The sequence below is a fragment of the Gasterosteus aculeatus genome, chromosome 1 (assembly GCF_964276395.1).
Source record: "Gasterosteus aculeatus chromosome 1, fGasAcu3.hap1.1, whole genome shotgun sequence".
Classification (NCBI taxonomy): domain Eukaryota; kingdom Metazoa; phylum Chordata; class Actinopteri; order Perciformes; family Gasterosteidae; genus Gasterosteus; species Gasterosteus aculeatus.
This window is the reverse complement of record NC_135688.1, coordinates 517259-531114: the sequence shown is the minus strand read 5'-3', so window position 1 is coordinate 531114 and position 13856 is coordinate 517259. Positions and strand designations below refer to the sequence as shown.

The window sequence follows — 13856 nt, the reverse complement described above, 5'->3', positions numbered from 1 at the left end:
ACCCTGACTTCCCCATGACACCACCCTGACTTCCCCGTGACACCACCCTGACATCCCCATGACACCACCCTCACATACCCATGACACCACCCTGACTTCCCCGTGACACCACCCTGACATCCCCATGACACCACCCTGACTTCCCTGTGACACCACCCTGACTTCCACCCTGACATCCCCATGACACCACCCTGACTTCCCCGTGACACCACCCTGACATCCCCATGACACCACCCTGACATCCCCATGACACATGCTAACAATGAGGCAATCAGTCATTCAGCTTTGTACTGATAACCGTGACGGTTCAGAACGAGGGAAGCAACAGTGTTTTAAACCTTATGAAGTAGTTTGTTGGTCTTCTCGACTGCAGTTGAGAAATGGACAACCTGAAGGTGCTGTAGAGAATCCATGAATGCATGAATGCATGGGTGCATGGGTGCATGCTGTGTTCTGCTGTGTGCATGCACCTTCTCCTTCATCCACCTTCTTCAGCAGATGTGACCATGGAGAAGCACGTCTGAGCTACCTGAACATGCAGGACGCGTCCAAAGCTTCTGATTGTTACCAAGGAGACAGATCCATGTTTCTCTCAACACGGTGCAGAGAGAGTGTGTGCGTGTGTGTGTGCGATAACATCAGTGACAATCCCGCATCCACTTCTTCTGACCCACAGCATCTTTGAACCTTCTGAATGAGGACAGATGCTCAGATAGGAGGAAGCATACACTGTAACATCTGAGAGGTGTGCACGTTAACATGTGCTCTAAAGTCTAACATGTTTCTTCACATGCTCCAAATAATGAATCAACAAAAAGTGCATGTGACGATGCAGTGGAGCTCCGTCAGAGACAAAAAGGCTGGGAGAACCCCGAGCGCCCCCCACCCTCTGGGTGTTTTTTTTGCTCCGTGGGCCCCTGGCGGCCGGTTTCCCAGCATGCATCAGTGTTTGTTTAGCAGCCACATTCCTGCAGCGTTGTCTAAACCAGGTTATCATTGAGGCGTGTTTATCAGCAGCAGGAATTTGAAGCTCTCAATCTGTTGTCTCCATCGCTGCTCCATCAGTCCTCCATCAGCGCTTCATCTGCTGTCACCATCTTGTGTCCCCGTCAGTCCTCCATCTGCTGTCCCCATCATTACTGCATCAGACCTCCATCAGTTCTTCAACACTCCTTCATCCTGCCTCCATTGGTCCTCATTCATTCCTCCATCTTCTGAGCTGAGCTTCTTTAAACTGATCTCCTGCGTTTCCATAGTAGTCATCAATAATCCCCCGGAGGACCCAGGTCTGGTCCCTGAGGGACAGCAGAGACCTGAACCTGTCACTAATCATCTAAGTGTGTCTGAGACATTCCGAGGTCCTTCAAAATAAGAATACAAGAAGCTCAAAGGGAAGTTACAACATGCATCCAAACCCTTTCTCATAAGGATTGATTCTGTTGGATCAATAAGGATGAAGTTGTTTGGGTTTATTGGACTGAAAAGACTTAAAGTTGTCTTCTCAAATATGAATAAGAGGGGAAAACACATGAAGCTGGGATTCCAGAGAAAGGAACCTTGTCACCTTTAAGAATAAAAGCAAAAAGGAGAGAGATAAAGAACACACCCCGAGAGAAGGGGGCGGAGCCGTCAGGACCATCAGGAGGCACCTGGAGGAGGAGACACACAGGTGAGTAGAGCTGGACGGCTGATCACTGACCGATCAGGCCTGAGGTTAGTTTGGTTTACCAGAGCCAGGTGGAGCAGCAGGGGGGAGAGCAGGAAGTCAGCAGCATCTTGTCCACCACTTAGAGGAAGTCCCGCCCACTATACGGCCACTTCTCACGCCGCCTCCGCCTCCGTCTGTCTCTCAGCCAATGATGACGCTCTGACACGGCTGGTTGTCCTGCAGTGACGCAGAGTGAAAAACAACATGCAGAAAATGTTAAGATTTCAAATCGAGACAGGGAGAGAGACAGGTAGAGCAAGGGGGACAGACAGGTAAAGCAAGAGGGACAGACAGGTAGAAAGACACAGGTAGAGCGACGGGCCGGAATAAGGACAGACAGGTAGAGAGACAGACAGATGGAGAGACAGAAGGACAGGTAGCGAGTGAGAGAGGCACAGGGAGAGTGAGACAGGAAGACAGAGAGACGGAAAGAGAGACAGGTAGAGAGAGACAGAGGGACGGCACAGTCTTTTCTTTATACTTATACTACTCATTTAGACTTTACATCCCAATCATCAATAATCGATTCGTCATCAATAGGAACCCTCTTCAATGGAAGTATACTTGTACATCGTCCATCGCAGTACTTTGATCATTTTCACGTTTCTAAGTGAACGAGCACGCGCACGCAGCATCGGCCTCGCCGATAAAGTGATCGATGAAACTGTCTCGTTTACAGAATAAACCGTTAATCAGCCCGCTGACGTCACTGTTGATTGGAGCCTAGTTAGCGCGTGAAAGGACAGGTGAGGCTTACCTGGAGGTCTCGCGCTCGGTCCCACAACTTCGTGCGGTTTTCAAAACTCCGCTACAGCTGAAGCCGCGCCGCGCGCACTGATGGGTCGTCTGTCCACCGACGGGAGCGCGCAAACTCGCTCTTCCGGCCACGGGTTCCAAAATAAAAGAGGAGGAAGACAGGAGCTGAGCAATGAGGAAACAAGAACAGCACATCTGATAAGGAATATTAAATAGTTTGTGATTGATGGTCAGCGCAGCAGAGAAGCCTCGGCTAGCCCCGATGAATCACCAGTGGTGTATTTACATGTATGTATAACATACATGCATGTATATTTATATATACATATACAGTACATATATATTGACATATACATACACCTTATATTCATATAGACGAAATACAAGTGAGGAATAAGGGACCAGAAAGGGCAGTACTATGTCTATCCAGAGATTCACATCACAGTGGGACAGAAATATCAGTAAAGAGAGAATGAAAGATCATCATTCATATCTGTGTGTTTTCGGGCGGTTCTGATACGGTTGATTTGGTTTAAGACTCCTGATGATCTACTGAGAGACACTTCCTCTTTCTATAAAGGAGCTCAAGTTGGGCATGATGTCATGTTTTATTAATTATGTTTAATACTGTTTTATTAAATATGTTCTTCTCTCTCTCTGTGATGTAAAATGTAGGTAATCTGAGTAAAATAAATACTGAAACACCAGAGTAAAATAATATGATGTTATTTAAATCAAAAGTACAATTCAGAGAAGCAAGAAGCTTTTATTTTGAAGGGTTGAGTCGGAGGTCCCGTGCAGAGAGTCGCGGGTTTGATGCACCGTGTGTCTTCGTCTATGTCTCCATCCCGCAGCAGGACCAGCCGCACGGACACCCCCTGGACTCAACCGAGCCGAGCCGAGCCGAGCCTGCTGGAGGAGCCAAGTCCTTCGGCCCAGATGGAGGTTCCCCTCCCGCTGCTGCTTCTGATGCTCTGCAGCACCGCGGCTCCGGGACACGCGGAAAGGGTGCGTGAACACACGCGCACGCACGCACACACACACACACACACACACACACACACACGTAGGTTAATTAAATGTTTTTATTGTGAAACTGATAATGATAATTAGTATTTAATCATTTATTAATTACTTTAAAAGTCGCGTGATCAGTGTGTTTGTGAGGGTTATCAGTGTGTGTGTGTGTGTGTGTGCGTGTGCGTGTGTGTGTGTGTGTGTGTGTGTGTCTGCTGCTACTCAATTAGTATTCAATTAGTAAGGTTGTAATAGTTGTAATAGTAGAAATAGTGGTACGATTACTACGATAACCACTGCTACTCGTATGTGTAGTAGTACAAGCTGGCAGTAACAGTAGTACATAGTGATGGTCCAGCAGATGATGTCGTAGATATTAGAGAAATAAAAGAATGTGGACAGAATGTCAGACAGGAAATAAAAGCTGTCTGTCTCAGGTTGTTTTAGTGTGTCTGTGTGAGCCTTTTGTTCTACTGTGCTGTTATTACTGCCCCAACACACACACACACACACACACACACACACACACACACACACACACACACACACACACACACACACACACACACACACACACACACACACTGATCTGATAAAAGAAGTTTGCCCGACTAAAAGCAGCTACCTAGCTTGCATATATATATATATATTTATTGTATATATGTAAATATATAGTTATATAATAGACTTATTGTATATACATATACACTGTGTATATACTGTACATATGCACAGCACGTGACATTTGTGCTCACTAGCCTCTGTGGCTTGTGGTTTTCCTACTACCAGCCATTCAACACTTTCATTAGCCACAATTCTGTTGTTGGGAAATTGAGTTCAATTTGATAAAAGTTGTTTGCTACAATTTACTTGAAGAACTAGATTTGCAATCCTTTCAAATATAACCGACCATTGTAAACACCCAAATCCAGACTACATCAAATGTGTACGTACAGGCAGTGTGTAAAGTGTGTAAAGCTCCTTTATGAAAACATGTGCAACTGACAAAAAGAGTAGCTCATCGTTCTTCATTCGTTTAGTCTCAAAGCTTTTGACGAGGGCTGCGATTAACGATTATTTTGATAATCGATGAATCGGACGATTATTTCTTCGAAAGCTTGATCAGCTGGATGACGAGGAAACAGCAGAGCTGCTGGAGGCTCCTCAAGTTCCTCACGTCCAAACGGGACAACGTGGTGCTTCGTGCCGGGTTACGTCGACGTTGCATATTTTGCCATTGACACACTGTCAGGGCTCTGACGTGGGACGCATTGAGCGGGACAGTCACTCATTTCGGTCTTCGGTAACGCACTCCCCGTCGGCCATAGCGTCCACATTCCCCCCCGATGCTCGCACACTTCTCAGTGACGTCTCCGCCTGCGTCATGTGACTCACAACAACTGCCGGCTGCTCTGTCCTCTACGTCGGCCAATGCTTTTAATAATAGAATTAATAGAATTTTATCAATTTCATCGATTTGTTGTTGCAGTCCTACTTTTGACGTGGCCAACAGAATCTTCATGGTCCTTTTCTTGTTTCCACTGCACTTGTCCCAACTACTAAGAGACATGTGTCATCCAGGTTTTCCTTCACCTGCTCTGTGCCGCCACATCCTCGTCTTGCGCTGAGCAGGTCTCCTCACGTTATGCGCGCGATACATTGTCAGCAGGACACTTGGTTGGCGTTTCCTTCTCAAGGTGTGACGGGGTTTGGCCCGTATTTTCCGAGTTGTCGTCAATGCAGCATCACATGCAGATAATCCCACCCGACTCGTCCTACAAACCATTCAGAGGAAGGTGGGTCTCTTGGTGGAGGGTTGATTTGAAAGAATGGCGGAGGCAGCTCCAGATACCCAGAATATCCAGATATTGTTGTATCTTTAGTATTTTATGGAGTATATTTATTCATTTAGTGTGAGTCTGCAGCTCCAATTCTGTCTCTAAGAAGAGCTTGAACCTTTCCAGTAAAGTTAGCAAAGACCGCAATGCTTTGCTGTAGGACGTGTCGAGGCATCATCGTGAGACAGGAATGGAGATAAGAGGACATCAAACCCTGTCTGCCTGGTTATCTTCCAGGAGCTCCACTGTTACACCTGCAGGGGTCACCGATCTGTTTGGGTTAAAGCACCCAAATATGCAGACGTATAAAGAGAAGAAGAAACAGCTGAGACTCAAAAGGCCCCCCCTTTCGTCTCGTCACAGCAACCAAACCCCCATGTGTCCCTTTGAATGTTGAGGCCTATCAAAGGCCGTCCTGTTGCGTACAGGACCTGGTGCCATCTAGGGGCGAGCATTACATTACATTACATTACATAAGTGCATTCAACCATAGGACACAAACTCAGAAGAACAAGAAACAAGAAAGTTCAATTTGCTCAAAGAAGCCAATTTACAATTTGCTATAGATGAGTGGCGTTATAAGTACAATTTAAGTGCTACAATTTGTTAGTCTTTAGTCGAGGTAGAGTGTGAAGAGGTGTGTCTTTAGTTTGCGACGGAAGATGTGAAGGCTCTCAGTGGTCCTGGTGTCTTCAGAGAGCTCGTTCCACCATTTAGGAGCAGGACAGCAAAGAGTCGAGATCTAGTCGAGTGTTTTGCTCTCAGTGAGGGAGGGACGAGTAGTTTATCACATGCATGTTCGAGTCCTGACTGCCTCATGTTCCATGTCGAAAGTGTCCCTAAGCAAGACACCTAACCTCTAATTGGTCCCTGGGAAAAATGTAAAAACCCATGGGATAAAAATGTAATGTAAGTCGCTTTGGATAAAAGAGTCAGCTAAATGACCTGTAATGTCCCGATCCATTCACAGCATGGTAGGTGAGCACCAATGCTTTGAACTGGATGCGGGCGGCCACCGGTAGCCAGTGAAGAGAGCGGAGTAGTGGAGGAGTGTGGGAGAAAGACCAGTGGAGCTGCTGCATTCTGGATGAGCTGCAGAGGTCGAATGGTGGTAGCAGGAGACCTGCGAGGAGGGAGTTGCAGTAGTCCAGGCGGGAGATGACAAGAGCCTGAATCAGTACCTGCGCTGCCTTCTGAGTGAGAAGGGGACGTATTCTCCTGATGTTGTAGAGCGAGTATCTACAGGATGGTGTTGTCAGTGATGTTGGGAGTCAGGGAGAGTTGGCTGTCGATTGTGACGCCGAGGTTCTTAGCGGTTAAAGTGGGCGTTAACACAGAGTTGCCAAAGTTGACCGTCAAGTCCTGGGTCGGAGTAGTTCAGTCTTGTCGGGGTTGATTTTGATTTTCAGATGGTGGGCGGTGTAATGGGAAAATGATATGTGACCCTTTTAAATGCTTCATTTGTATAACCAGTTTATTAGTTGCAAGTGGTTAGATCACAAAGGCCCTGACAAAGAACTGATGTCTCCCACTTGGATTAGATGTTTCCAGCGTCATAGCTGTAGAGATTGAACAAAGTGTTTGTTATGTCTATGACCACCTTTGTTTAAGCATGTTGGGAGAGCAAGGATACGGTCAAAGAGCTGACGTGTCTTACATGGATAAGATGTTCCCAGTACCCTGACTGTAGATACTCAACAAGATGGTCAAAAGTTTCTGTTGACGCCACCGATATCTAAACTTAGGTATAAGAACTGCCTCGATGTGTTGGGAAGAAAAAGGAGGTTCTTGACAGTCTACTGACCACGTAGCTGTTGTGACCCTTTTTCCCTTGCAAGGAAATAAACAGAGAAAAGACATACTTGACTTGCCAAGAGAGTTGGTGTAAAGCGAGAAGAGAAGGGGACCCGGGATGGAACCCTGAGGAACTTCCATTGTAAGAAGACAAGGTTCCGACACAGATCCTCTCCAGGTTACCCGGTAGGTGCGTCCGTCGAGGTAGGACGAGAGAAGGGAGAGAGCAGAGCCTGAGACACCAAGTTCCTGAAGGGAGGAGATAAGGATCTGGTGGTTGACCGTGTCAAATGCAGCAGAGAGGTCCAGAAGGACGAGGACAGAGGACAGAGAGGAGCTCTAGCAGTGTGGAGTTGCTCTGAGACAGCGAGGAGAGCAGTCTCTGTGGAACGGCCTTGAAGCCTGACTGGTGGGGGTCAAGGAGGTTGTTATGGTGGAGATAGGAGGAGAGTTGGTTAAAGATAGCACGTGATCTTTAGAGTTTAGAGTCTGAAGAGTTTTGGACAAAAAGGGAAGAAGAGACCGGTCTGTAGTTGTTTTCTTCAGAAGGGTTGAGGGTAGGTTTCTTCAGGAGGGGGTTGACTCTTGCCTCCTTCAGAGAATTGGGAAAATAGCCAGATAACAGAGCATTGTTGATGAGACAGGTGAGGAAAGGAAGGTCAGGAGCAATAGATTGTAGAAGATGTGATGGAATTGGGTCAAGAGGGCAGGTGGTCGGACGGGCAGAGGTTACTAGGGTAAGAACTTGGTTAGGAGACAGCGGGGTGAAAGAGGAAAGTGAGGGCGATTGAGGTGAAGCCAGCAGGATGCAAGAAGTAGTAGGTGGGTTTGAGAAAGAGGAGCGTATGTCAGCTATGTTCTTGGTAAAGTAGTTGATAAAGTCACCCGGAAGAAGAGTGGAGGGGGGAGGAGGACTAGGGGGTTCGAGGAGGTTGGAGAAGATCGAAAAGAGTTTTTTGGGGTTAGAAAATGAAGATTCGATTCTGGATTGGTAGAAAGAGCTTTTGGCAGCAGAGAGTGAAGCAGAAAAAGAGGAGATAAGAGATTGAAATTTAAGCAGGTCGTCAGGTCGTTTATATTTACGCCATCTCCTTTCCGACGCTCGCATGGTGGCTCTCATGGCACGCACCGGTTGAGACAGCCACGGAGGCGGAGGGGATTTGCCAGTCCGTCGTGTCATAAGAGGGCAGAGAGAGTCTAGAGAGGAGGAAAGAGTTGAGGAGAGTCTCTGCAGCAGCGTTCGGATGCAAGAGTGAGAAGGAATCAGTGGAAGGGAGAGAGGTAAAACAGAGGGAGAGAGGAAGCGAATGTAAAGGTAAGGAATCATCTCCCCTGATGAAGTGGGTGGAAGGGTTATGGCTGGAACATACACTCCCTCCACTATTCTACCTCTTACATTATATATATAAATTTGTTCCTTCACTTTTGTCTCCGCAGGTATGTCACTGCAGCGGGAAGTCTCTCTGTCACTGTGATGGTGTCAAAGGTCAAAAGGTGAGAATATCTATCCATACACTGCTTCCTGACTGGTTAGACCTCACTGACCCTGGATAAGTTAGTACACACCATCTGTCGCCCTCCAGTGGTCACCTTCTTCCACGACATCCATTATTTTCTGGACCTGGAGTTGAAAGGGCGTCTGACTACACTCTCATTACAGTCTATTGAGGTTCTGATCAGGGTCTAATCAGGGTCTGATGAGGGGGCAATTAGGGTCTAATTATGGTTTGATTTGGCTCTAATGAGGGTCTGACGGGGTCGAATTAGCTACTGATGAGGGTCTGATAACGGTCTAACGAGGCTCTCTTGAGATTAATTTATTTTGACAACACGAGCTCTGAATAGGGCTGCGGTAAAGTCGGACGTCTTTGAGTCTAAGGTATGTCGGTGCCGGAGACCCCCCAGGTGTGAGCTCTGTATTTCAGGTGTGTTCAACAGGAGAACAAAGGCCGGTTCCCCTCTGCTGAACATCAAACGTCCATTTGTGCCTTCGCGAGCCTGAAGGTACCTGGACCCCGGCCAGGACTCATACTCACCTGTTTACCTGACGTCAATTGAGTTTCCTTTCTTCTGCGTGGTGGCAGCTGAACTGACCCAGGATCTGGGTTCACCTGCTCATCAGCTGATCCTACTCAGCTCTACCTATGTCCCCCCCCCTCAGGGAGAATCTGGTTACTTTGGATACGACGGACTTCCCGGAGTGATCGGTTACCCCGGTAACGAGGGCAACCAGGGCCCACCCGGGGACAAGGTAGCTAGCTAAGATTATTATAGCTGTTATGATCTTGCCTTTTAACCGTCTCTATTTTGAAAAAACACTAGTCATTTTTTGCCATGATTGATGATGTCTGGCTGATGGAGATATCGTGTTTCATGACTTCAGCTCAGCAAACAAACAGATTCTTCCAAAGTTGAAGATCATACAGGTTAACTCATTAACTAACTTTTATTAATTTCACTACATCAAATAAAGCTATTTTATATTGTTATACTCTGTAGATTACTTTCAGTCATAATCAAGACTGGAAATATGAGCACATAACACCCCTTTCTACAGTCTCTACACTGTCTACTCATTCCAGATTGACTACTCACGCATAAACACACAAATGGCCACCTGACGGCAGCACAGTCACTAACTCTTTTTAAACTGACATAAATACTTACTCATTCAGGAAGGCGCTTTTTTTACTCTGTGTTAAAAATGTTTCCGCTATGTTTTTACTAGCGTTTACTTTATTTGAACTATGTTTTGCTGGCTCTGTCGCACAGAGATATGTTGAGGAAGATTGTGTTTGAAATAAAATGCATTATTATTATATAAAGATGATGTTATTCCATCTTGTTTAATACAAACCTTATTTTATAAAAAAAACACAGCTTCACGTACAGTCAGATGAATATTATTACTATAATTACTATTCATTTAATTTTTGTTTTTGTTTTTTTCTCTCTCAGGGTGATCTGGGATCAGCTGGAGGTTCAGGACTGAAAGGCTCACGGGTACAAACAACTGATACTTTCTTTTTATTAACATTAACATTTTATTGTAGATAAATAGAGATGAGACACCTATGCTGTTCAGGGTCATATTGATCCGCTCACTCAAAATCAAGCCAAATGAGTAAAGTAAAGTAAACGTATAGTGTTAAGTCTCTGAAATGAACATGATTCTATGCCTGAGCTCAGTTAGTAAAATAAAAACTTTCTTTTTCCTTCAGGGTCTTCCAGGAAGACCTGGTTTTCCAGGACCTCCAGGACTGCCGGTAAGACAGAGAATAACCGACGCGCAGAGAACTCATGTGACTTTGGTCATTGTTGAACATTCACCATGTTTATCGTCAGGGACTCCCCGGACACGAAGGACACATCGGTCTACCAGGACTCCGAGGATGCAATGGGACAAAGGTAGAAAAAGAGCCCCACAACAATTTAAATATGCAGATAAGGCGTGTAGATAAAGAAGGGAATGGGACCTGGACTTCAGCTCCTCAGAGTAGGTTTGTTGTAGATTTTATCTTATGTAGAATAAGATAAAATCTACAACTAAAACTATTACAACATGAAAGTTGATAAGTTCCAGTGTGTGAACCCTTCTTGGGAGGATCTACCTGAGCCACAAGTCATACAAACACTGACTATTGGTTGGTGTCCTCCAGGGGGACATGGGTTACCCTGGGTTTTCCGGGGTTCCGGGATACGCCGGCCTACAGGTGAGTCTTTCCTAAGTTCTTATTCTCCGCAGACTAAGCTAGGCTAACAAGCCCTGGGATGCCAAACTCTAACTGAGCTTGTGTGTTTCAGGGTCAACAAGGACCACGAGGGGCAAAGGTAAAAATCTGTCCATCTTCACACTATCAGGTTAAAACCAAACATGTTACTCAGTAGTTTGCTGCTATTAAAAGTTTATCCTTGAACCACACATGCTAACCTCAGTTAGAGAGCTAACGGCTAACACTCGGAAGTTCAGGCATCAAAGTTATTGTTGATTACAGGAATGTATTCTTGTCTTACGTTTGTCAAGAACAACATTCATTTAGTAAGTTTCTGACCTCATGGTTTTGATGGAAGAGAGATGATTTAATTAGCAAAAAACAGCTGAATTCAAACTGGAGAGTTTATCGTCCTTATTTTCTAAAACGCAGGAAGAAAAAAACACAGCTCAAACATTTCTTGATTGTTAAAAAACACTCATTACAACAGTTTATGTTTTGTAGGGTGACACCTTTGTCTTCCCGCCCACTCGGGATATTAAAGGAGCAACGGGACCACCAGGACGAGACGGAGAAGACGTCAGTTGCTGTTTTACATTTTATTAACATTGTTACTCAGAAGAACATTTATCCTCGATTTGGATTTTTGGAAAATCATTTGTAGTTTCCTAGCATGCATTTCACCTCAAAACAATTTTTCCTCTATTGTTGTAATGTAAACCAGTCCATAGAATAGGCCATAGGCCACTGCCTGCCATAGTGGAGAATATTGATGGCAGCCTTGTCTCTGATTGGCTGGTGGAGCGTGTGCACTGATAGACTGTTTGCGTTGCAGGGCCTGGGTGGAGATCCAGGTGAACCAGGCCTGTCAGGACCACCAGGATCCGCTGGACTTCCAGTACACTTCACATTTTAAGATATCCAACGTTAATCCAAATATTTGTTACGAATGGCTCAACCACCTAACATCAGCTGTTTATGAACTTGGTGTTTTTTCATTAGGGAACTCCAGGGTTTCCAGGGTTACAAGGAGAGAAGGTTAGCTGTAATATGTTTTTTTCTGATGCTCAGTATTGATGCAGCAATTCCATTTAACTTAGGACCTGTCTTCAGGTTTGTTCAGTAACAAACTTCTGGTTTGATCACAACATTTGAAAACAACTTAGTACCTTATTGGCAGAAGATGCAAAAGTAACCCCTTTGGGGACTTTGGGGTCGCTTTAATTAAAACATATTAATATTCAACTAATCTCTGCCAGATGTTTTTAGGCCTGATTTTCTGCCTTATGCTGTGATTTTGTTTCAGGGACAGGAGGGTCCCAGTCCGGTGATACCAGGTCCCAGTGGACAGAAGGTGAGCTAAATGGTTGCAGTATTATGATAATGCTAAAGCTAACTCGGGTTATGAATTACAAATAAAATAGACACAATTAGGCCTCAAGTGTTTTTGATCTATGTCCCAACATCTTCATCAGCCTCACCTTGGTTTCAGGGGGATCGCGGACCACCAGGGATCCCTGGACAGAAAGGAATCAAACTGTATGCCGAAGGACCGAAAGAACTGAAGGTCTGTCTCATTGTCTGTCTCTCTCTAATGCCTCAACGGCCTGTTTTTACTAATGTATTTGGTGTCGTATTTCAGGGGGAACCAGGTGACGTTGGACTGAAAGGTTGTCAAGGATTTCCTGTAAGTCCAAGCTGTCTCTAAGTCTGACAACCAAATTCTATATGTGTCTCGTCCACCCATGCTTAATGGTTGTGACTGACTTTAGTGTTATCATCAGTCAGGCTGATGTGTGCGCCACATGTGGTGGTTTTCTCCACCAGGGCGTGCCGGGGACACTGGGGGTTAAAGGAGAAAAAGGAGGCCGAGGCGATCCTGGCTCACTAGTAAGAGAGAGACCCAAGTACTAAACTATCATAATATGGATCTATATTCAGAATTCATTTGAGCTAATCAATAACACTTATAAACAAGCAATAATGGATTTATATCTGTCAATTATATTTTTGTTATACCCTGTGTTGTGCTTGTGACCTTAACGTCATTGATTCAACATTAAGGGGCTTGGTGTTTGTGTTGTAGGGTAAACCTGGAAAGGATGGAGTCTTTGGAGAGCTGGGACAACAGGTAACAAGCTAAGCTAATAGGAACGCTAATCAACTGTATGCACCAAGATACAATACAATAGGACACGCTACATGTGATACGACACAAATCAATACAGTATAACACAATACAATACGGTACGATACGCCACTCTGCGGTACGATACTGACACGGTGTGGCTTCTTCCCCTGTTTTATTATGTGGTTTCTCGTGTCCGTTGTGTATTTTACCCGTGAGTGATGGTCTGCCGTGTCCCTGATTGTTTCCTCCTGTGTCCATCATCTGCGCCGCCCCAATGTGTTTACACAAGGTGTGGCCCTTGTCTACTTGTAAGTTCATTGTCGATGTTGGTGTCATGAGAGTTTTTGGGCTGTCTTGGTTTCTGTTTTGTGATATTTCGTTTGAATAAAATAGTTTTTGTTTTTGAAACCTGTGAGCGTGAGTCGTGGTCCCTGGCTGACGACCGTGACTGATACTCTACGGTACGATACAATGCGGTACGATAGAAGGGTATGCTTTAGGGCGGGATACATGCTGATTGACAGATCTCTACCAGAGACGTAGACAGCGTCTCTACCTCCTCCTCAGTCAAGATACACAACGACCAAATCCTAACCCTGTGTAGGAAGTCTACCGCCTACTTTGAAGGAGGAAGGTCGTGTTTTGCTCGGCACGGCTCAGGCAGATATCTGTCAATTCATCAAATATGATTTATCTTTTACCCAGTTACCTATTTGGTAATTATTGTTGGTTGAGTTAGTTGATGTTTTACTACATTAAAAAGTCTGCATTAAGGTTTTTTTTATTTTTTTACTGGGCCGAGGCACTTCTTCTGCTCCTCATATCTGTAAGAAAGTCCCGGAAAGCTGCAGGTCTGCAGATTGAAGCCCTTCATGATTGCTGCTGCCTTTAATTGACCG

At 45.2% G+C, this 13856-nt stretch overlaps 2 protein-coding genes across 2 annotated transcripts in view; one reads left to right on the top strand and one right to left on the bottom strand.

The window, feature by feature from the left end:
- The window catches only part of col4a4 (collagen, type IV, alpha 4), a 33090-nt gene extending 30496 nt beyond the window's left edge, over positions 1-2594 (bottom strand). The window contains exons 1-3 of the mRNA XM_040191628.2: positions 2466-2594; positions 1729-1885; positions 1607-1649 (exon numbers count right to left, since the gene is read on the bottom strand). Coding sequence (XP_040047562.2) covers positions 1607-1649; positions 1729-1775 — 90 coding nt within the window. The 5' untranslated portion in view covers positions 1776-1885; positions 2466-2594. The remainder of the gene's footprint in view (positions 1-1606; positions 1650-1728; positions 1886-2465) is intronic.
- A 692-nt stretch (positions 2595-3286) lies between these two features.
- col4a3 (collagen, type IV, alpha 3) overlaps positions 3287-13856 on the top strand; it is a 29057-nt gene continuing 18487 nt past the window's right edge. The window contains exons 1-16 of the mRNA XM_040190801.2: positions 3287-3472; positions 8551-8607; positions 9275-9364; positions 10072-10116; positions 10335-10379; positions 10459-10521; positions 10773-10826; positions 10918-10944; positions 11331-11405; positions 11662-11724; positions 11829-11864; positions 12133-12180; positions 12319-12393; positions 12469-12513; positions 12654-12716; positions 12913-12957. Of these exons, the coding sequence (XP_040046735.2) occupies positions 3302-3472; positions 8551-8607; positions 9275-9364; positions 10072-10116; positions 10335-10379; positions 10459-10521; positions 10773-10826; positions 10918-10944; positions 11331-11405; positions 11662-11724; positions 11829-11864; positions 12133-12180; positions 12319-12393; positions 12469-12513; positions 12654-12716; positions 12913-12957 (1002 nt within the window). The 5' untranslated portion in view covers positions 3287-3301. The remainder of the gene's footprint in view (positions 3473-8550; positions 8608-9274; positions 9365-10071; positions 10117-10334; positions 10380-10458; positions 10522-10772; positions 10827-10917; positions 10945-11330; positions 11406-11661; positions 11725-11828; positions 11865-12132; positions 12181-12318; positions 12394-12468; positions 12514-12653; positions 12717-12912; positions 12958-13856) is intronic.